The sequence below is a fragment of the Hibiscus syriacus genome, unplaced genomic scaffold (assembly GCF_006381635.1).
Source record: "Hibiscus syriacus cultivar Baekdansim isolate YM2019G1 unplaced genomic scaffold, ASM638163v2 tig00002840_pilon, whole genome shotgun sequence".
Classification (NCBI taxonomy): Eukaryota; Viridiplantae; Streptophyta; class Magnoliopsida; order Malvales; family Malvaceae; genus Hibiscus; species Hibiscus syriacus.
The window spans coordinates 929919-955371 of record NW_024061947.1 but is presented as its reverse complement, the minus strand read 5'-3'; the positions used below and the strand labels follow the sequence as shown (position 1 = coordinate 955371).

General features: G+C 33.8%; 1 protein-coding gene and 1 long non-coding RNA gene across 2 annotated transcripts; one reads left to right on the top strand and one right to left on the bottom strand.

Annotated features, from left to right (window-relative positions):
• Window positions 1-1998: 1998 nt before the first annotated feature.
• LOC120153066 (DNA-binding protein S1FA-like) lies at window positions 1999-4146 on the bottom strand. Its single transcript, XM_039165082.1, has 2 exons — window positions 3992-4146; window positions 1999-2449 (listed from the first exon to the last, which is right to left on the bottom strand). The coding sequence occupies exons 1-2, from the start codon at window positions 4019-4021 to the stop codon at window positions 2234-2236; spliced, it is 246 nt and encodes an 81-aa protein (XP_039021013.1). The 5' UTR covers window positions 4022-4146; the 3' UTR covers window positions 1999-2233.
• A 15265-nt stretch (window positions 4147-19411) lies between these two features.
• Window positions 19412-19884, top strand: LOC120153998. Its single transcript, XR_005518838.1, has 3 exons — window positions 19412-19448; window positions 19540-19741; window positions 19831-19884. It is a non-coding gene; the product is annotated as an uncharacterized LOC120153998 (long non-coding RNA).
• Window positions 19885-25453: the final 5569 nt, after the last annotated feature.

The following is a 25453-nucleotide window of genomic DNA, read 5'->3' as shown; positions in this document are numbered from 1 at the left end:
ATTGGTACCAATATTTATTAATTAGTGCCTTTGCAATAAATTATAAATTTGTATTTAAATTACTTTACAAATAAAAATAAATAATTACTAAATAATATTTAATATAAATATTAATAGTCCTATTATAATATTTAATACTATATTATAAAGTTATCCTTAATATATGAAATTATACTAATGTTATAATTAACCTTACAATAATAATTAATGACTAAAATATAAAATTGTAATATTAATTAACCTAATTCGAAATACTACTAGGATTATTTACTAATTATGTAATTTACCCTAAATTATTATATATAAATATAGTACGGACTAAAAAAATAATAATTAAAATACAAAATCAAAATTAAAATATGCAAAACCTGATTTTGGTGACCAAAAGTGAAAAATGCAAAGCTTGAAGGACCACGGGTGTAATTTACCCGTTTGCAGAATTACACACATAATCCCTCCCCAAAATGACACTGTTCGGGAAGGGTTTATGTAGCCCAAAACCGTCCCTAAAGGGCCAAAATCTTTCATTTTCTCTAAACGAGAGAATCCTCTCGATTCTCTCTAAAAACCCTCGCCTGAGGGAGGTTGGTCACTGGCCGGCCGTCGACTGCCGGCGCAAATCGTCGCCATCAGCCACCACCCACGGTGGCCGAAAAATTTCAACTTATGCCAAAATCGAAGCATATTTTACCCTTAACCCAAATCTAAGCTTCGTTTTGCCTAAAAATATGCCAAACTCTGTAAATCTACGTTAATATCTTCGACTTTTAGACTTCCCGATGACGTTGAAGCTCTTCGGACGATGGTAAGCGCTCTTTTCAACTCTTCTTTCTTTCGATTGTTATTTATGTTGTGTGCTCTATGTCTCTTACTTTCAGTTTGTTTGGATGTTTGCTGCTCTCTCTTTGTTTTTCTATTTTTCTGTTGCTTGTTGTCGATTTCCTTGCAGGGTCGGGGTTTATATAACCCCTTGGAGATCATCTGTAATGATGATGAAATCCGTTGTGTCACCGGACCTACAGTGGTGACTTACCCTAGAGTGATGCGCTGTGCGACTCTTGTGTGGCCTCTGGAATCTTCGGGAGAGATCTGGAGAGGCGGTGGAGGCGTGGCACTCTTCAGTTGGAGTAGCTGGGGCGGTGGCCGGAATAGGCCCTAGGGTTATGATACCCCAGGTTTCTGGAATCATTTGTGGCCATTGATCTACATCTGGATCGGACGGTTGTGGAAGAGCGACGACTGGAACAGCTGGTGGAAACCCTAGCTACTGATTTGGGCTTCTCGCAGGCCTGCTGGATCTGGGTCTGAACTGGTTGCTAGGTCTGAACTAGTTGCTGGGCTTGAATCAATTGTAAACTAAGTCTGGACCTAGCCCGAGTTGGGTTGTAACTGGGTCTATAATTGAATATGTAACTTGGGCCCATGAGCCTTGCTTTGTAACCGGGCCTTCGGGCTTTATATATAATATAAATATAAAAAACGTCACTCGGACGAAAACTACTATCGACAAAAACATCCATCTCTGTTAATAAACAAATGAGTTTTGTCATCATTGTCGCCATTTTCATTTCGTTAATCACGTAATTGTTCATTCAAGTTGTCGATGATTGCACGAATCAAACAATTTCAGTGGTAAAAGAATTGTTCTTATTCCTTGAGGTCTCGAATTCAAACACCAAGAAAACCATATGTGTAATGTTCAATGTTAAATGGTTGAGAGTTATCTCTGAACAGATACTATTTTGTACTTACCCTAGATTAAAAAAAATATTCACAATATTGATTCATCTGGTGAGGACATTGTCAATGTTTCATTAAAATAATTATTAGGATAAAGAGAATATTAATTATATAATCTATATTTGTTATATAATTCATTCATCTTAGTAAAATTATTATTTATTTATTTTCAATTATCAATTAGTAGGGTTTAGGCTGTTAATAAACAAATGAATTCAAAGGCTAATAAATTTCATAATTTTACTACTGCACCCTCAATTAGGAAAAGAAAGAACGCTTATATAAGCGTGAAAAAGAAAAAGAAAAAGAAAGGAAATGAGGCACGTCCGCTTAACAAACAACAGTATTTTACTCCCTAGTCTTTACCCCATATATAGGGTTTACTTCTAATCAACATATTGAGTTCTGAACACCAAACAAGATGAAAAATTGAGAACATTGCGAACAAGCAGTTTTTAAAACGGAGAAAAAGAGGAAACCGGACCTCGAATTCCTACTCGCCTGGCGCCGACACCCCTTGCTTCAGTCTCTCTCGCTTCATCTTTTTCTTTGATACGGGCTTCTTCTTCCTAGGGGGAAGTGTCTTCTGTGCGTAGTAGTAAAGCACAAAGTTGCCCACAAGGAACATCACCACCAGTCCCCCAACAACGAGCAGCACGATCAATCCAGGGTTGAACCCTTTGGCTTCGGTTTCGTAGATCTTGTTTCCCTATTGCATCACCAAAAACTAAATTGTTACATACATCTAATGCACAAACACAACAACTTGCTAAAAGAAGTTCATTGTATATTTGGAGGGCCCTCATACCCTATCCAAATATGCCACACATTGGTACTATAAAAAATGAAAAAATCCGAGTAACATAGACAGAAAATACATGCATACGCGCAATGCCTCGGAAGAAAAATCTATGGTTCTCTCGGATAAGTAGTAAATGATCACACGATGTTTATATCAAGACCCCATGAACTTGTCCTAGATGTTTATCGATCACGAAGGCCGAAAAGGAATACTTCTCCCATGCACGCAGACATGGCACATTTGTTATGCTACAAAATGCCAATATAAAAATCACTTGAGAAATAAAATGTTATCGACATTCTATTTTGAAGATATTGATGCTCTACGAACCAAGCTAGAGAAGATGATAACAAGGGAAGCCAACAATCAGAACTTTCAAGATAGAACAACAATGAAGATAAAGTTGAGAAATAAGGTGGAATTGGTTGAAAAAAAGCTGCAACATAAGCTGATAATAAGAATATGGAAGCCGATCAACTTAAGCAAAGCTTGTATATGGGAGCTGACAAAAAGGGAAGCCAATGAGCAAGTGAGCTGGAAATCATCAATTGTGCAATATATTAGTGAGCTGGTACCAAAATATTATCTACCAAGAAAATATTAATGAATTAATAAAAAAATTCTGATTTTCTCTATATTTCTTCTCTACTTTCTGGCCTATCTCGTCTTCATAACTGTTCATTTTCAGGTTGTCTTTGAAGATTCAGCTTCATTTTCATTTCTTTTTCTTTTTTGTTTAGGCATTCATGTGGGGTCGACATGGGGCATCGATTAACAATGAACTTAGTCAAAATTGATTATTTCAATCGCGACAACAGATGGAGTTCGTATTACAAGAATTATTAACCATATGACCATTACAATGACTTCTCAGCTTATCTTCAGCAAATTAATCAATGGAAACATAAAGGTCTACACTAATATTTACATCAACAATATATGAACAAAACTGATTACTATTATCACCATTAATTTGGAGTTGATTATCAACAAGAAAAACATTATTTATTTTTTTCACTTTTTCCTTCATTCATTTCAATAAAAAAATATTATCTGTTCAAAGAGAGTATCTGATCTAGCAGCAAAAGATTATAGCAAAGAATTTATCAAAATGAATAATTAAAAAAAGGGAATTTAAGTGATAATTAGCATGCAATAATATCTTATCATTTGATAAACCAATAATCAACATGAGGAGGGAAAATTCAAATTAAGTACAAAATTTTCCAAAAACAAAAAGAAAAAAATCGAAATTGAAATAAAACATTAGATCGGCACGATAACAGGCGATAAGATAAGGAAACAATACCAGGTCGATATATTAGAAGGAGAAATAGGAATTAATTCATCAATGATCTCATTGAATAGGCAGTCAAAATGAGCTTCAAAAGAATGAAAAATCATAAAATGAAAAAAAACAAATACGAAGAGATCAAAGGAGGGAGGAACCTTATCGGCGAACTCGAACTCGTCCGACATCGTTGCGAACCCAATGGCGGAGCTGCTCGGCAACACGAATTTTGACCAAAGAAAGCTGCAGAAATTAGGAAAACATGAAAAAGAAGAGCTTTAGGCAATTTACAAGGGGGGTGTTTCCGTTTTGTGATTATGGGATCCCGTTGAAAGTTGAAGCCCATTTTTCCAGTCCAATGGTCCAACAGAGCTTTATTTCTACGGTAACCCATTTAAATATGTTTATAAGTATTTTTATTTGTCAACATATAAAAGACAAACATTTCGTTTCAAGAATATTTCTTTACAAAACGAAAAAAACATTAGAAAATAATACAATTTTACGTTAAAAAATCTTTATAAAATTAAAAAAATTGAAAATAATGATTTTTCTACTTAACCAGCTCAAATTCATATAAAAAAGAAGTTTAACTGATAGTCATGATTGTTCCATTGGGGAAATGAAGTTTGAGTCTTCCCCGAGCTAGGAAGCAGATCAAGTAGGAGGGGGTGACTCGTACTTTACTCATAGTTGTGGACTGCATTATAAAAAATACCAAAATGATTTTTTAACTAGTGTTTAGGACCAAATTTGATATTTACTCCATTTGGGTAGCATAACACATCAACGACTTATCGATATCATTTTATAGTAAATAGATTACGTTACATAATGTACGAACCAAGTGACCTCAGTAGTAAATGAATTATTATTATTATTTGAGGCCCGGATTCGAGCACCGGGAATGCTAATGGTGTAAGAGTTAGATGTCAAATAGTGAATAATTATTTATAAATAGATATTATTTTGTACTTATCTCATATTAATAAAAAAGATTATATAACATGTCAAATAATTTGTTTAAAGTTAAGTGGTAAAAAAAATCAAAAATATAACAGTGACCATAATTGTAGTTACCCCAAGTACTTAATTGTTTCTCTAGTTAACAACTTGTAGTTTAGTGATAAGAACTTCATGTTGTGGCCGTGGAGACGTGGGCTCAAACCCCAGCAGCCATATTATATAGAGTTTTTATCTTCTCCTACGTAGTTTTATATGAAAAACATCCAGAACGACGTTTCTTCCCTTTTTGATATAAGAAAAAAAACGACATCTAGAAGCCAACAGTCGATCAGATTGTCTATTAGCGTTTCTAGTTTCAGAGTTGTAAAATCTACTATTGAATCTATCCTTTTTAGCTACTAATATTAAATAATCACTGCAAGTTGGAAACACAGACATATTGTAACACCCCTTTCTCATATTCGTACTCAAATACGAGTTAGAGATGTCACATCAATTATTTAAAATAATTTTCATTCGAAAACCAGTAAAAATTATTTTATTTTTCAAAATCATCAAATTCAATTGCAATCGTTAAAAATATTTAATCGTCTAAAACCAAAATATAATATTTAAACATCCAAATCAAATCATATTTTAGGCATCAACGTAACAGTTCAATACTATTTCACGAAAAGAGTGAAACTACCTAAAAATTATCATAATTGAAATTCATCCAAATAGCAATTAAAATCTAATTTAATAAAATATTAAGCATGCATAATACTATTTATCTAATAATACCCATTATAAGTCAGTATATATACAAATCATGTCAATTCACCATAGAGCAATTCAACAAAAATAATATACATGTCAACTAGTAATATCAAAAGAGATATCATATTGATACTAGAGAGCTGATGTGATTCTCCAAAAAGTGATGTTGATCTAGCTCCTTACTCCAAACTCTTTTCTTTACGTTCACGTCAAATAATCACATGCTAAGTATTAACTTAGTGAGGCATATATTAATTAAAGCAAGACATTTCAAAATAAAAATATCATAAATAATCAAAATACGATAATTATCATATAAAATTATATGAACACATAAAATTGACTTATTAAAGTCATTTTTCATATAAAGTAACATGTAAATCAACTTTTCACATAAAGGCGTTCAATGTCAAACCAAAGTTCTCAATAAAACTTTACTTTAAATTACATCAATCAAACATATACTTTCCCATTTCATTTCAAACCATACCCCAATGTATAATGAATGAGGATGCATGGTACGCGAGTCATATATACGAGTGATATAACACCCCCAACCCGTACTCGACCCGGATACGAGTCTGTGATGTCACATTGACTTTTCAAAACATTTACTTTTACAAAAGAATGAAATTACTAACTTTTATTAAATCAAAATGCATAATTTATACAATCTAGATCAAAGAGTTTACAAAACTTATCAGAGCGGATACAATTCAAATCTTTTATTTACATGCCAACTACTTTCCTTAAGATAAAATACATATTATTCATATACTTTTCTGATATGATCTTTAGAAAGGAGAAGCTGACATGCCTTGCCTATTATTGCTTTGCTCCTCTTCTTGCTTCTCGAAACCTACGTGTGAAACACTCACACGCTAAGTCGATGACTTAGTAAGGTATAATAAAACGTATAATGGAAATTTAATTATTTAACAATACAAAACATTTCATATCATCATATCATGCCACTCATATAATATTACATATAACAAAATGCATATATATACATATATTATCATTTTCATCCTCAATAATCTTATCATTATCATTAATCTCATTTATCATATAATCTTATACTTGTCATTTATACAAAGCATATAATACATTGCACCAAGAAACACACACAACATCACATACACTTTATTTATACTATGTCTTTTAATAGCCCATGTACACTTTTGAGAACCAAAGATATGTGAGTACATAGAGGTTGTGCACATATGTTGTCACTACAACTCGTATAAGGTCCCACTAGGGGTAGGCCTGTAAACGAACCGAACGCACATGAACAGATGTATGTTCATGTTCGTTCATTTAATAAATAAACGAACAAGAACATAAACGAACACGAACATAAACGAACAAATTTTTTTTTGTTCATGTTCGTTCATTAAAGAATATAGCTTGTTCATGTTCGTTCATTTAAATGATAAACGAACGTAAACGAACACAAACGAACGAACATAAACGAATATAAACGAACACAATAAACGAACAACACAAACACAAAAAATAAACATATTCGTACACAACAAATGAATGTAAAAAAAGTAAACAAGAAGAAAACTTAAAATTCTTTAATATAACCTACAACTTTAGAGTTAATTTGTTCAAATACGACAAAAACATACATAAATCATAAATAAGCTATATGAACATAATAAAGTCTTAAAGTTAATTTGTTCAACAAAACAATCTTCTTGAAATCCAAACAACTTCAATAATCTTCGTATCATATTCAACTTGCCCTCTGTTCAAACATAAATGAACGAACATAAATAAACATAAATGAACGAACATAAACGAACATATAATCGCACGTTCACGAACGTAAATGAACGAATGAGCCCTTTGTTTGTGTTCGTTCATTTAATTAAACCAACGCAAAATCTTGTTCATGTCCGTTCATTTAATAAATAAACGAACATAATCGAACTTCCCGCTGCACGGTTCATGAACGGTTCACTGAACGTTCAGTTCATTTACAAGCCTAACTAGGGCCATATAAAATTGTCCCGAACCCGAAGGACCACATAGAACCCTCGACTCTTGGCATGCCAACTATACCCCTAGCTCTCATATCACATAACATGGGCATTATCATTTATACTTGTCACATAACTTGTATAACATATTTATATAGTCACGTAGATACTTTCACATAACTTATATCAACTTTTCATGTCATTTCACATTTCTTGTCACATTGCTTATATCTTATTCTTATGTCTTCTCATATACATGTACTCATATAACTCATTTCATTTCACATGTAGTCTCATAACTTATCCTTGTATAAATCATATAACATTCTCCTAGCTTATAGTCATATATATCATATCACATATACTTGTATTCACATAGTTCATATTCTTCTTCACATAATCACATAGATCAATATCATTGAACTTATTTCACCTTCTCATGTTTTTACATAGGCATATAATCTCATATGGTCACTTAAATAATATATATATATATATATATATATATATATATATATATATATATATATATACTTACTTATATATCTCCTATCATTTCTCATATAATCACATATGTCATGTTTAATAGCATATATCATTTATGTATATAATAACTTATATCATAACACATAGCTTATGCTTCATTCTCTTATATTCACATAGATCACGTAACCTATGTCATAACTTATAAACATATATCACTGCTATTATTTCATTTATATATACTAATTTAATCTATTTACTTAGTTCAATTTTATATGGCTCCTATAACCTTCTCATATGGCTTCATAGATTTTTATCATATTACTCATATGTCATAATTTTATTTAAGCACATGAATCTTCCCCATATAGCTTATCTTATATGTTTGTATCATTACTTATGTTCAAGTCTCCTAGTCGATATACTATTCTCATATCGTCCTATAGGTTAATCTTACTTAGTTTATCTCACTTCTCATTTAATCATATAATTCTATTATACTAGTTCACATATAATCACACAATCATGTACTTGCCCAACTCATGTTCCTATTGTTTATGTAACATTTACACATGCTTACCTAGCTCATATCATTTCTCATGAACTCACTTTTATCATATTCTCATAATATTACATAATCATATTATATAACTCATATTTTGTTCTTATAATCATGTAGCTTATAATCTAGATTCATATCATTACATAATTCCATTATATTATTTAACACAGATTAACACATCATTCTGCATTCACATACCTAATTTAACACACATGGTATAACATGTAATTCACACAATAACGTGTAACACATATATTCCTATTCATGTACCATAATATGGAAATTAGACTCATCGCAAGTCTTATTTCCATGGCATATCATATACATAATTTTATGCACTCACCTGGCCTCACTAGCCAATTCAACCACTTATGACTTTTGCACAATCTTATAGCTTCGAATCATCTTGGACTTGCCCTCGATCGATATCTACACGAATATACGACTTATATGAATATCATATTTCGAATAACTTATAACCAATCATTATAATGTATACTGAAAGAACCACTTAACTTAGCATTTTATACTCAATAATATCGGTACTCCCAATACAGTACCTATAATACTCTTCTATGGTATCGATACCCCTCCTCGGTACCAATACCATTTTGACATTCTTTATTTGTAACTTGATAATGGTATCGATACTAGACACTTAGTATCGATACCCTCTTCAACCAGTACCAATACCACTCTTTAGGTATCGATACTTCCTAAAGATTTCATCCCATTTTATCATATGTTATCGATATTGTTCCTTCAGTATCGATACTCTAAGCTCAATTTCTACTCCTTTTTGCTTTGAAGTATCGGTACTGGATGAACAATACCGATACCCCATGCCCAAAACACCCTTCTTTAACCCGAGAATTTACCAAAACTTACTTAAACCTATCATTTTGAACTCCTTTCATACCATTAACTTCAACTATACTTACTCATACCATCTTATATCCATATAACACATCATCATCTTCACTATCTCATTATAATTCTTGAAACCAAGAATCTTACTAAATTTTCAATATATTCTTAATTCACTTCTATTACTTCTAACTTCTATCTTCTTAATTAGACCCTTGACAAGTCAAATATGACTTATAAATTCATTTATTAACATTTTCTCATCAATTCACTTAAAAACCATTTTTCTTCAATCACCCATAACTTGAAATTCTTTTAGTGTTAAGCCACTCTAATATTCCCTTAAGCTTTCTTAACCTCCCAAGAATAAAACCAACTCAAAACTTAACTAACTGAAAGCATTCTCACCTTAGCTATGGAAGACACGGGGAGAGAAAAATAAGAAGCTAGCTGAACTCATAAGTCTTCGGACTTTTCTTTCTATTTTCTTATTCCTTCTCCACGTGTTTTATACCCCACCAAAAGGAAAGATAAAAATCTTTTTTGGAAAAAGACTAATGTACTATCTCATCTTTCCTTCTCGACTAATCAATCCTACACAAATAAATTACAATTAAGTCCATAAACTTTTCAATATTTCCTAATTGATCACCAAATTTCAAAAACTTTCATTTTAGCCACTAACCCGATTTTGGGATGTTACAAGTGTACTATATGTAGTATAACCATATGCGAATAAATTGTACATTTAGTGCCATGTGAATCAATTGCACAATAAGTTCCATATGGGTGTACAAGTACTATAAAACACAACAACAATGTATCTATGATCAGGAATACATTGCACTGACATCATATATGTGCATGCAACATATCATATACGTGCCATAAAATGTATTTATGTTACTATGATGTACACAAATATACCTATACAGAATCAATCAATAAACACTCTACCTCATAGCATGTCAATTGCACCAATAACTCTCAGTGCACATACAATGGGCTTTTAACAATTTCATGTACTATTCACATATCAAAGTATCATATATCAGTGCATTGGACAACTTGTACCCTAAATCATTCGATATCATTTAAATAAAATAATATGAAATATAGTAATTACAATTTAAAATCTTTTTCTTTTCAATTTATTCGAGGTTGACTTTTTACAAGTCTTTCTCATATCATATATAAAAAGTGTAAGTATAAATGCACACACTTGATGCCTCACTAGAAACCTTAATACTTATATACTTCACTCGTGTACTTTATCCTTCACTTTTAGCTCTCTTGAACATGGTTTTGGTCACAATATACATAAGCAACATTTACCAACACATACAATTCAAAGCATATGTTAATATCTTACTACCATAGCACATACTAAAATAAATTTATAAAAATTTTCTCAATGCTAATTCAATATTACTCATATTTCCTAACATCGATGCCAACATTGATATTTTAATTTACAACTTCAATACTCCTAATATTCATACCAACCAATATACCACATAATCAATTCAATTTTCATAATCAATCCATCAAAATGAATCCTTTTAGAATTCTTTCCAACATTTCCAATTTATTCAAAATGGTCTATTGTCATTTAACTTAATTCAAGTACCATTCATCATATTCAAACATTCCAACAATGCAATCAAGAATAGTAAATCAACTTTTAAACAATTACCAATTCTATCTTTATGGAAAAAATTTTATATTTTACCCTAATTTCTTCACCATGGTTGAATATAATAAAGCACTTTAGGCAATATTTCCAACTTGATTCAAGCATGAATCGAAGCTCCCAATATCATTTCTATGCAACCTCAATCAAATCCAAGTCAATTTCCATCCAATATCAATCTTCTACATAAAACCCTAACTAACCAAACATTAATCCAATCATTTCTAATTGTTTTTAATCATCCTACAAGCTTGGAAATAAATCAACTACATCACTAACATCAAAATCCATCCTTAAATCATCAAAATTCAGCTTTCCCTTCATCCATAAATTTTATGAATTTGTTATTCAAGCATGGAAAGCATGAACAAATTACACCAAATGATAGAGAATTTCATGTAGGTAAAATTATATTTCATGCTTTCATCCAAAATCCAAGTAATTAGGCTTGAAAATGAAAAATAAAAGCTCTCTTACCCTACAATGGAAGTTACGACCAATAGGAAGAAGATGGTAAGTTTTCTTGATTTTTCCTTTATAAGAATCTTAGGACACTTGATTAAAAACTAATTAAAATGAATTAAAATTTTATTTTATGATAAAAGACCTTTTTACCCTTAGAATCCCTTGAAAATTACCAAGCTACATCATGATATCATCATCATTACATCATCAAGTCAAATATGAACAATTATATTTATCTTTACCAACTTTGCCCTTACACTTTTCCAAAAATTATAATCTTGCCATTTTGATTTAACTGACCCAATTTAACATGGAAAATCAACTTAAATCCAATGGTCCATGTTAAATTCTACTAATTTAAAACATGGAAATAAATTTATTAACCTTCTCCTATCATCATTCAGAATTTCCTGAATTTTCGATTCAATCCGATTATTCAAATATTTTACTGAACTTTATTGCTTAATAACTTTTAATACAAACTCCGGATCATAAATCTGAAACCCATGAAAATACCATTCTTGGGGTGAACTATTCATTTACGGGGCCAAAATACAAAACTTTTGAAAATTACACTTTGATCCCTGAAATTTTCCAAAGTTTATACTTTGGCTAATAAACTTTCAAAAATTACATTTTTATTACTAGCCAAAATTAGGGATATTATAATTCTCCCCCTTAAGAAAATTCGTCCTCTAATTTTCAATATGTACCTGATACAAAAAAGGTGAGGAATTGTATGTGTTTTGTTATTGAAATGTTGTTGGCATGTACTAAAATGTTTAAATTGTAGATGCTTTGATATGTTACTAAGTTTTCATTTTTCTTTGTTAAATAAAAGTAAAAAGTCAAATTTTATATAGATTTTCAAAGTTTTCAAGGGTTAAGAGTCAATATGACACCTTAGATTCGTATCCGGGTCGGATATGAGTCGGGGTGTTACAAGAAGCCTATGGTGGTTTTCATGCAGGAAACCAAAGTCGAATTGGTTAAACCATCTTTGTTGAGGAGGTTGAGAGGGAGGTTATTGCAAGGTTGTGTTGTGGTTCCTTCAGTGGGGTCAGCAGGCTGTTTGTTAAGTTCATGGAACTAAGAGAAGGTTGAAGTTATGGATCAATTCATGGTCAATAGATTTATAGCATTTGTAACATCCCAAAAACCGGGTTAATGACTAAAATGAAAGTTTTTGAAAAAATAGTGGTCAATTTCAAAACAAGTAAAAAGTTTAGGGATTTAATTACGAATATTTTATGGGGGATTGTTTAGTAAATATTAAATGAAGTAAGGGGTAAAGTGGTCTTTTCAAATGAAGGATTTTTATCTTCCCTTTATATAGGATAGTAAACACGTGGAGATGGGGAGAAATGAAAGAAAACTCTGGAGACTTGGTTGGCTTTCTTCTTCTTCTTCATATCGTGGCTTCAGTGGTAAGGTGAGTTGGATTAACTTGGTTGTTTCTTTAATTTTAAAGTTGGTTTTGATTCTTGGAGGGTTAAGAAAGTTTTGGGAATGCTTAAAGTTGCTTAAAACTCAAAGATGGATGAGTTATGAGAAATTAAGTAAAAATAGTTTTTAAGGGAATTATTGAGAAAGAGTTAGTAAATAAGTTTTGAAGTGAAATTTGACTTGTCAAAGGTCTAATTAAGAAGTTAGAAGCTATAGAAGTGAATTAAGAACATGTTGAAAATTTAGTAAGATTTTTGGTTCTATGAATTATAATGAGATATTGAAGATGATTATGTGTTATAGTGTTAAACGATGGTTTAAGTATATGTAATTGAGTTTAATGGCATGAAGGGAGTGGTATAAGTGGAGTTTAGGTAAAGTGATGATAATTTTTGGGTTAATAAAGTAGAATCTGGGTTGGTAGTATCGGTACTAGTTGAGTAAGTACCGATACTGCAAGGCAATATTAAGTGATACTACAAGATAATATAATAAGGCAAATGTTTGTAAAATCTTCATGGGGTATCAATACCAATGTGGAGGTATCAGTACCATTCTTGATATGAAATTATAGAATCGAAAATGGGTATCAATACCATGGAAGGGTATTGATACTACAAGCATGAGGGTATCAGTACTGTAACAATAGTATCGATACTACTTAAGTTGGGATTAAGAAAGTAGTGCTTTGGTTAGTTTATATTCGTAAGAATCTTTTCGAGTAATTCAAATCCAGATATTTATTGGATTGTATATTCGTGTAGATAGCGATCGAGAGCAAAGTTTGGATGAGTCGACCAAGTAATAGTCATTGAGAAAGAGATAAGAGATCAATATTGACTAGTGAGGCTAGGTGAGTGCATACTCGTTGGTATATGATGTTTAATGGAAATAAGATTTGCGATGAGTTTATTTCCTATATTCTAAGGCATGAATTCATGGATGTAAGCATGTGTTTGATAGGATTGTTATGTGTGACTAAGTACTTAAATATGAATCTATGTGTTATATGTTATTGTATAAGTTACATGATCCATGTGAATGAATATAAATAATATATGTGATAAAAACATAAAGGATTATATGAATAGGTAATGATAAGAGAACAAAGTATAAGTTACATGATACAAGCTATGTGATATGTTATATATATGACAGTGAGCGATGAGGCTACATGAGAATGTTACATGATCTACGTGAAAAGAATATATGAGATTACAAGTACAAAGATATAAGTATGTAATGATTTGTGTGATTATATGAACATGTAAATATGTGAAAAATATAATGATAATGCCCATGTTACGTAAAATGAGAGCTAGAGGTATAGTTGGCATGCCAAGAGTCGATGGTTCTACTTAGTCATTCGGGACATATATGTAATCCTTTGAAACATATATGTGGTACTTCGATACACCTATTTGGTCCATTGGAATATGTATTTGGTCCTTCGGGACATATATGTTATATGTGGTCATTCAGGACATCTATGTGGTCCTTCGGGACATTTCTACACGGTCATTCAGGATAAATTCTATATGCCCCTAGTGAGACTTTATACAAGCTGTGGTGACAACATATGTGCACAACCTCTATGTACTCGCATATCTTTAGTTCTCAGAAGTATACATGGGCTAATAAAGAGATAATATAAATAAACTTGGTATGATGTTATATGTGTTTATTGGTGAAATGGTATCTGTTATATGATGTGTATAAATGATAAGTATAAGATTATATGATAAAAAGGAATTAGTGATAAAAATATATGATAACTCTAAAAATGTATATGATGATATATGTATGTATGTATTTTTTACACGAAAGGGTATATTAGGTTGTATGATATAATAGTATGAAATATACATTCACTGTTAGGAGTTATAATTTACATTATATGTTTTATATGCCTCACTAAGTCATAGACTTAGCATGTGATTGTTTCACACATAGGTTTCAAGAAGATTAAGGAGAAAATAGGAGTAAGACATGTCAGCTTCTCCTTTTCGAAGATTAGACCAGAAAAGAGTTTTGAATTATATGTATTTTGGTATATTAAATGTAGTTGGCATGTACTAAGAGATTTGAGTTGAGTATGCTCTGATATGTTTTTTAAAACCAATTGTTTTTTTATTTAATGTCAATTATTCAGCTTTGATATAAAAGTTAAAATTTTCATTCTTTTGTAAAAGTAAATATTTTGAAAATCCAATGTGCCACCTCGGACTTGTATCCGGGTCGGGTACGGGTTGGGGTGTTACAACGTTTTTAGGAAAATTTAAAGAAAATGGCTCTCAGTGTTGGTTTGTCAATGTGTATTATCTTTCTATTGAAGCGAAAAAAGAAGGTTTTTTGATAAGCTATACTCCTTTATTGATCAAACAGTTGGGCTTATCTGTGTAGGTGGGGATTTTAACGCCTATTTGAATCTAGAAGAAAAAGTATGTAGGTCTCAAAATTCTCATTCAATTAGGGTGTTTTCTGAGTTTATTCAGAATGTGGAACTGGTGGATCTTTCTTTGATTGGTGGTGGTTTTACTTGGGGGAATAATAGAGTGGATCAATCGGTGGTCAGGCTAGATAGGTTTCTTGTTGACAAAAGGTTTTTAGATCTTTTCCCGAGGGTTTCTCAATTACTTCCTCATTCTCTCTCTGAACACAATCTTGTTCTACTAGAAAATTACGTAATTAATTGGGGTTCTCGACCATTTAAATTATTTAACTATTTGATAGAAGAAGAGGGTTTCCAAGAAATGGTAAAAGAGAAAATCGGTGAACTGAAGAGGGGGGAGAGACATAGAGGGATAACATACCTTTTGAAAGGAGTGAAGGTGATTGTTAAAGATTGGACCGGAAGTAGACACTCTGAACTGCTGGGAAAGATTTCGGCTCTTGAGAAGTCCATTCATGAGATGGAGTTGGCCTTGCAACAGAATTTGACATCAGAAGTCTAGGTGCAAGTGGTTCTTGGAGGGGGATCGTAATTCAAGATTATTTCATCATTGTGCATCCAATAGAGGTAGGGTGAATTCTATAAACTCTCTGAAGATTAATTGGGAGCAGTGTTCGAATTCAAGAGTTATTAGAGCATATATTCTTGATTTCTTTAAAGTCGCCTATAACACTAAAAATACTATTGAAGTAGATGGGATGGACATTAGTTTTTCCAGACTTAGTACAGACATTGCCACACGATTGGAAGTTCATTTTTCAGAAGAAGAAATATGGGAAATAGTTACAGAGTTAGATCCTAACAAAGCACTAGGGCCAGATAGGCTGAATATGGGTTTTTTTTTAAAAAAAAATTGGTCGAATCTGAAAGAAGATGTGACGAGGTTTTGTGGTGATTTCTTTGCTAGAAAATAGTGGGAAAGAGGAATTAATCACTCTTTTATCACCTTGATCCCTAAGAAGTTAGGTTTGGAATGCATTGAAGATTTTCGTCCAATTAGTCTTGTTGGGAGACTATACAAAATTTTGTTAAAAGCTTTAGCTAAGAGAGTTAGAGGTTGCATGGATATACTAATTGGGCCTTCCTAATTTGCATTTATCCCGGGTAGGCAGATTCTGGACTGTTCGTTTATAGCAAATGAAGGTATTGAATATTAGAGGAGAAAAGGGTTAGCTGGAGTTGCCTTTAAAGTTGATTTCAGGAAAGCATATGCTTCAGTTTATTGGTCGGTGTTGTTAAAAGTTATGGTTTTTATGGGTTTTGGGGAGAAATGATGCTCTTGGAATCGTCAATGTATTTTGTCGGTTATTGTTTTAGTTTTAGTGAATGGTTCTCCCACGGAGGAATTTAAAATTTCCAGAGGGTTTCGGCAAGTATGTTCCCCCTATTATTCAATTTGGTTTGGGAGCTTCTCAGCCGTCTTCTTTCTAAAGCAATCAATTTTGGATTGTTTGATGGGTTCACCATTAGGAAACAACCTATACTTTTGAACTTTTTCATCTATAATTCGCACATGACCTTTTGATTTTTTGCGGGGCCTTGTTAGGACAATTAAAGAATGTGAGGGTTCTGTTGATTTATAAGTTGTTAATGGGGCTTCAAATCAACCTAATCAAAAGCAGGGTATATGGAATCAATGTGGATGAGGAGGGGATAAAAGATTGGGCTGATATTATTGGGTATTCAGTTGGTACTTTCCCAATAGAATACCTTGGAATTCCTTTGGGTGCTAAGAGAAACTCGGCTGCAATGTGGGAACCGGTGGTTAAGAGATTCTATTCTAAATTGGTTGGGTGGAAAGGTTCCTCCCTCTCGTTGGCTAGCAGAATAGTTCTTGTCAAATATGTTCTTAGCTCGCTGCCTATCTACTTTCTATCTATTTTTAGAATTCCAACCTCTGTTTTGAAAAAGTTAATTCTATTATGGCTAGATTCCTTTGGGGAGGTTCGGCTGAAAGAAATAAGATCAAATGAGTTAGATGGTCGATTATTTGTTCGCTAAAGGATTGTGGAGGGCTGGGAATCGTTAACCTACAGTTAGTGAAAAAAGTACTTTTGGGAAAATGGGCGTGGAAATTCTCTTGTGAAAAGAACTCCTGGTGGAAAAGAATGGTATGTTGTAAATACAATTTGGACAGTAGTGATATTCTCTTGAAGGAGTTTCCAAGCCATGTATCCTGGTTGTGGAAAATATAGTTCATATTTGTCTTAAAGATGATGCATTAGGTGAGTGCGCCTGAAAGCTGTTGCAATTGAAAGTTGGGGATGGGAAGTCTCTTTTATTTTGGCATGATGTGTAGATTGGTGGGCTATCGTTAAAGAATAGGCTCCCTAGACTTTTTACCCTATCTGTTAATAAATGTGGTAAAATTTCAGATTTTGTTTCGTTCTGCTTTTCATCCTGGATCTGGGAGATCAAATTGAGGAGGAGTCTAGCCGATTGGGAGCTGGATGTGTGGCTAGATTTGATGAAGTTATTAGAAAGTGTGATTATTGATCAGAGGAGAGTTGATTGTTTGTTGTGGAAAGGGAGTGGTGATGGTGCATATTCGGTGAGGTCTTGCCTAAAGTGATGGTCTGATATATTAGGACCTGGTCCGGCTTGGGTTAGTATGGTTTGGTGTGGACTTGTCCCTCTTAGGGTGGAATCCTTCCTTTGCCAGGTTGTGCATCAGAAGTTGGCAGTAAAGTGTGAATTATTGAAGAGGAAGGTTCGTGGTATTAGTGACATTAGTTGTCCTTTATGCGAGTTGTTTACAGAGTTGGTTTCTCACTTGTTTTTCAACTATTGTGTGTCCTGGGTTTATGGTGCAGGGTTTTGAGTTTTTGGAATGTTCAATCTCCTCTTCCTTTTGATCCTTTAGTTTTTTTTCAGGCTTGGTGGGGGTTGGTTCTGGAGTTTGAAATATGGAAGTTTATTTCGAGAGTAATGTTGTGGTCTATATGGAAGTATATGAATTGGATAGTTTTTGAAGGGGGTCAATGGATCAACTTAATCTTTTCTTTCTTGTGCTGTATAGATTGGTGGCTTGGTTCTCTGCTAAGCACCCTCATTTTTCCTCTTTTTTTGATTGTTTGGTTGGAGACCCATCTGTTATTGACCATTGTGGGAGCCATAAGAGTTTTGGTTTATCTAAGTATATTTGGGTTACACCCCTTGTGGGATTCTTTAAAATGAATGTTGATGGTGCAGTTAGCGGTGATTGGCTAAAAGGGGTATTGGCGGGGTTCTTAAAGATTCAGGGGGTTTACTGTTGGGGTCATTCTCTGAGGCTGTTGGTTAGGGTCCTCCTGGAGTAGCTGAATTGTTGGCAGTTAAAAGGGTTGATGTTTTTTATAGATTCTTATTGGTGCAATAAAGGGAGGTTAATATTAGAATGTGATTGTATCTTAGTGGTGAATTGGATTAAAAACCAAGGCTGTTGTCCTGCTTCATTGAGCCTTGTTTTGCAGGAGATTGTATCTTTAGTGAGGGATAGGGTTGTGATTGTTAGGCATATTAGTAGAGGGTCTAATTGGGAGGCAGATAAACTTGCTAAAGAGGGAATTGGTTGAGTGGGGTTTGTGTGTAGGAACGAGAGTTTGATATTGTGGGGTTTTCTTTGTATGTTTGTTAGTGGTAGTCGTATGATGTATGATGTAAACTCTAATGTACTATGGTTATGATATTTAATAAATTTTGAGACATTATTTTCCTCCTTCCAATGTCCTGTGAAATAGTGTGTATTTTATAGATTATAAAGGGGGTTTTAATGAGGTCTCCCATTTCTATCCAAAAAAAAACAGGCAAGTCAAACAAGCATGGATGTTTTTATTATGATTGCATATACCACATTGATTGAGCTATGATTAACTTCTATATCAAAATGATATCCATGCAGCAGGACCAAGGTTTGGATACTTTAAAGAGCATGGCTCATGATATGAATGAGGTAAGCTGTCTTCATCGTCATATGAAACTATTCAATATGATGTAATGTACATTTTTTATTGCTACTTAAGTGCATCCTCTGATGTGTGCAGGAATTGGATAGGCAAGTTCCTTTGATGGATGAAATTGACAGCAAGGTTAACATTGTGATTTTCATGTTATTGTACATATTAGTAACTGCTTAAGTATTAGCAACTTACCCTATGTATTCTCTTCTTTAAACATTTACAGGTAGACAAAGCAGCGTCTGACCTTAAGAACACAAATATCAGACTTAAAGATACAGTCACTCAGGTGATTAGATATATATTCATTAATTGTAGAATCTCGTACATTTTCATCTTTATTTGCTGGATCTGACTTATGTTTTTGGTTCTATTCAGTTGAGGTCCAGCCGGAATTTCTGCATTGATATTGTCTTGTTGTGCATAGTTCTGGGAATTGCTGCCTATTTGTACAAGTAAGCTTCAAACTCATGCCTTTTATAAAGAGAAAAAAAAGACAAACTCTGCATCAGAACTTTCTCATCTAATGCTCTAGTGATCACAAATGATTTCCTATCATACTTGCAATCGGGTATGCGTCTGATATGGGCATTTTAAATGAATTTTTCCACGTATTTAGAGGCCCTTGAAGTGGAGGTTCATACCCCCATATTCATGTCCAACTGTGTATCAGACATGAGTGCTTCAAGAAAAAAAGAAGTTGGAGCCACATAATATTTATATAATTGATTATAAATAGACATATAGTTTCATTTTAATTGAACTCCTCGATCCTCATACTCTGTGCTTCGGTTATGTTTGGGGTACATGCTGGGTTTTGGTTTCTTTAAGGTTAAAATACTAAAAAGGCCCTTGAACTTTGTCGTATAAGCCCTTGTACCGATGTTACATCCCAATAAGACCTTAAGGCTTAGACTCTAATTTGTACCTAAATGAGCCCTTTATTGCATCTAAATAAGACCGACTTTCAATTACACCTCAATAAACACTTAATATAAACCAACAAATCATTTGATATGAGAGTTTATGTAAGTAAAAGTCAAAGAATAGGAGCTTATTTGGCACGGAGATGGATTATCATCATGTTTGGTCTTTAGCCATTACCCTTCTCTGGTTGACGGAGATGGATTAGAATTATCTAAATGAATAGTTGGGCTTGAAATACATGCATAGCCGCCCGATGTCTCTGTATAGATGCATCTTTTATTTTATTTTTATATGAGCTTTAATGTCCGAGCAACCGCATAGCTGGTGCGTGGTGTTTGAATATTAGAACTCGTATTCTTGGAGTTTTAATTAACAGTTTGATTGCAACTATTGGTTAGCAAATGAATACATTCCACTGTTTCTTTGCTTAACATTTCCACTTGGATGTAAAGATGGAAACAAGGGAAATGTTGCTGAGTTATTTGAGAGAGTTTCACAGAGTATAAAAGTGAAGCGTTACAGTGAGGCACTCGATGATCTTAATGCTGCCATTGAGGCAGATCCAGCACTTCAGAAGCATATTTACGCCGTGCATCTCTTCTGTGTCAGGTATGCCGGGACTGTTAAAAATAGGAAGTTTGGATATACATATATATTTGTAATCTTTCATTCACCACTCTTTTTTACCCTTTTCACTTTTCCTTAAAAATGACAACTATTACGAAATATAGTTGTATTGATATATCCTAAGGTCTTCGATGGCATTTTTCTAATACTATCTCGATAATAAATGTGGAACCAATGTTCTTGTAAATTTTATGATTCCTTTGCACAAAGTAAACTGTTTCCATTATTTTCTCTCACACCATCTCACCATTGCTTCTGATTGGAAAATCATATGAGGGGTTTTTTTCAATGCAGGTATGAGGAATCTGAGTAAAGCTACAAAAAGTTTCTGGAACTAAAACCTGGAAATTCTGTTGCTGGAAAGGAACTGTCCCAGTTGCAACAGGCTCAAAGTGCTTTGGTAAGACCTAAAAATAGCAGCTGAAAAATCACCTCAGGTTAGTCGTAGTATTTAATTTGGATGATATTTGTCTCTATTAAATTTTCTTTCCCCCGGAAAATAGTAATCAGTTGTACATTCTGATTCATGAGAGCCAAAACTTGGTTTGCAGGATATGAATATCCGTGAAGCGCTTATGTGCCGAGAAAGCTTTGAAGATAAGAAAACGCAAAGACTGGTACAAAATTCTGGGGGTTGCAAAGATTGCTTCGGTTACCCAAAAAAACGTGCGTACAAGAAGCTTGCTTTGCAATGGCACCCAGATAAGAATGTTGATAATAGAGAAGAAGCCGAGGCACAACTCCGAGAAATAGCTTCTGAATATGAGGTATGATGCATTAATATTGAACTTTCTTTGTCATCTTTGTGCTATTTAAACTTTCAACTTTTTTTTATATATAACTTTGTGATCATCATTCCTTTTTACATTAAATGAATGAAATGCCAATAGCATATCACTGGTTGTTGCGGAAGACGACTATCGGATAGAGCAAAATCGCAATTGATAATTTGAGAAAATAAAAATGAAGATAAAGAAGACTCAAAATTTACGTGGAAAACCCATAAATAATATAGGGTAAAAACCACGGGCAACGGTTGAAGAATTTCACTATGAGAAAATAGGAATTACAACCTCTCTCGATCTACCAAGGAGAAAACAATGATAATTCTCTCTTGATAAAAAAAAAATGAGAAAACAACTCTCAATAAACTCTCTAAATTCTCTCTAGTATTGGAAGAAAGCTAGAATGCTTTGGGATGATTTTGAAGCTAAATGAGCTAGGGTATTTATAGTTGAAACTTCAGGACTAATTTGTAAATATCTTAAATTACAATGACTAAAAATGATTTTACCATTTCCAAAAAAAATCAACAAATGCCATGTGCCATTAATTGTGCCCACTTTCAGTGCATTGTTTAATCCATCTTTCGGTGGATTTGTTTAGTTTTCAACAATCTCCCACTTGAATATTTGATTGGAACAATCATATCTTCACACCATTCTTTCTACCTTGTACCATCATATTGCTTACGTCTCTGACAGGCCACAAGAGGATCGACACCAAGTAAATTTATCAACGTTGATCGCCTTCGTCATGAAATCTGCTATGTTGTCTTTGGTATGGATCTTCTGCATATCTACCGTTCCTTCTTCCACCTTTTCACGAATGAAATGGTATTGAACTCGTATGTGCTTTGTCCTTGAATGAAATGATGGATTCCTTGCTAAATGCAAGGCGCTTTGACTGTCACAAAACAGAGAGACATACTCTTAATTGTGCCCACGCTCCTCCAATAGCATCTTCAACCAAATTCCTTCTTTACTGGCTTGTGTAGCTGCTACATATTCTGCTTCTATTGTGGATGTAGCCACAACTGACTGCAATTTTGAAACCCAACTTACAACTTCACCAGCAACTTTGAACACATATCCTGTAGTAGATTTTCTTTTATCCAAATCCCCTGCATAGTCAGAATCTACATACCCATTGATTAATAAGTTTGATCCTCCGTAACATAATGCAACATTTGAGGTCCCTTTGATGTATCTCAGGATCCTCTTTATTGTATTCCAATGCTTTTGTCTGGATTCGCCATGTACCGACTAACCACTCATACTGCTTGTGCAATGTCTGGTCTTGTGCATATCATAGCGAACATTAAACTTCCCACTGCTGATGCATACGGTACTCGAGACATCTCCATCCTCTCTTCTTCACTGCTAGGACTCATACTAGAGGATAATTTGAAGTTAATAGGAAGAGGGGTAGAAATTGGCTTACAATCTTGCATGTTGAATCGTGACAAGATCTTCTTCAAGTAATTATTTTGTGAAAGCCAAATCTTTCTATTACTTCTGTCTCGGTGAATTTGCATCCCTAAAATCTTGTTTGCTGATCCCAAGTCCTTCATTTCAAATTCCCTAGCCAGTTGTGCCTTCAATTCTTCAATATGATCTTTTTTGGGTCATGCAACCAACATGTCATCCACATACAACAACAATATAACAAAATCGTTATCACCAGACCTCTTGAAATAAGCACAAGGGTATGCATTAAGTCTGTTGTATCCAAGGCACATAATGAAGGAATCAAATCTCTTATACCAACACCTCGGCGCATGCTTTAGACCGTACAGAGATTTGTTCAACCTGCAAACCAAGTTCTTCTTTTTTTTTTCTTCAAAACCTTCAGGCTGGAGCATGTAAATATCTTCTTCAAGATTTCCATGAAGAAAAGCTATTTTAACATCTAGCTGCTCTAGATGTAAGTTCAATGTAGCACACATTGCCAAAACTACTCGAACTGTTGTTGGTCAAACCACAGGAGAAAATATTTCATTGAAATTAATACCTTCTTTTTGAGCATATCCTTTGACCACCAGTCTTGCACAATACCTCTCAACTTGATCGTCACCATTTTGCTTGATTTTGAAGACCCATTTTTTACCAATTGGCTTCCTTCCTTGTGGTAGTGGCACAAGGTCCCATGTATTATTTTTATGAAGGGCTTCGATTTCTTCTTGCATCGCCATCATCCACAGTGAAGCATCTGAGTTGTTTATTACCTCCTCATATGTTAACGGCTCACCGTCCTCTGTTAAAAGACAGTATGCAATATTACCTTCTATAACATAATCTGAGTGCCAATTGGGACATCTTCTCACACGATCTGATTGACGAGTTGTTGGAGCTTCAGAACTTTCTGGTTCTTGTTCATCATGTGCTGGTTCTACTTCAGAAGAATCTCCTTGTTCAACCTCCTTTTCTACATGTATCTGTGTAGTCTTTGGCTTTTCAGTGCTATCATCTTCTTTTCTTTGTAGCTTATCTTCTACAAAGATAACATCCCTGCTGATGATCACTTTACGGGCAGTGGGATCCCACAAGCGATACCCCTTTATTCCATCAGCATACCCCAAGAATTTGCATTTCTTGGATTTTGGATCCAGCTTTGAAATTTCTTGGGAGTTGTACATCACGTACACTATACTTCCAAATACATGGAGATTTGAATAATCAGTTGGTTTTCCAGTCCACATCTCCATTGGTGTCTTCAGCTCTATTGCAGTTGATGGAGCTCGATTCACCAAATAACAGGCGGTATTGACTACTTCTGCCCAGAATGATTTTTCTAGGCCTGCATCCCTCAACATTGCTCTTGTTCTTTCTAACAAGGTTCTGTTCATCCGCTCTACCACTCCATTTTGTTGAGGAGTGTTCGCCACTGTGAACTGTCTTTTGATGCCTTCTTTCCTGCAAAAGTCATCAAATTCTTCGCTTGTGTATTCTCCTCCATTATCTGTTCTAAAATACTTGATCTTATTTCCAGAATCAAGTTCCACCCGCACTTTGAAGTTTTTGAAAGTTGAAAACACATCTGACTTCTTTTTAATAGGGTACACCTAACATCTCCTAGAGTAGTCATCAATAAATGAGACAAAATATTTTGCTCTGCCTAGGGATATAACTGGTTCTTGCCATACGTCAGAGTGAACCAATTCTAGAACATTTTTGCCTCTAGAATTTAATGTGTTGAATTTCAACCGGTGCTGCTTACTTGTTATGCAATGCTCACACAAAGTAAGTGATACCTTTGTTAAGCCTGGATGTAGCTTTTGCTCCACAAGGACTTTCATTCCTTGTTCTGACATGTGTCTAAGTTTCTGATGCCATAGCATTGTAGAATCTGAACTACATGAGGCAACAGAGGCTTCTGCTTCTAGCAAAGTCTCTCCCTTCAGCATGTACAAGTTTGCTGCTATCTTTTTGCCTTTCAGCACCACAAGCGCTCCACGGAACACCTTCATGATTCCTTTTCGTGTTTCAATCTTGCTTGCATTATTATCCAATAATCAGTAGGATAATAAATTTTTCTTCAAACCTTTCACGTGTCACACATCTCGAACAACTTTAATTGTTCCAACATACATCTTCAATTTGATGGTTCCCACGCCAATGATCTCTAAGGCATGATCATTGCAACTATACACAGATCCTCTTGAGAC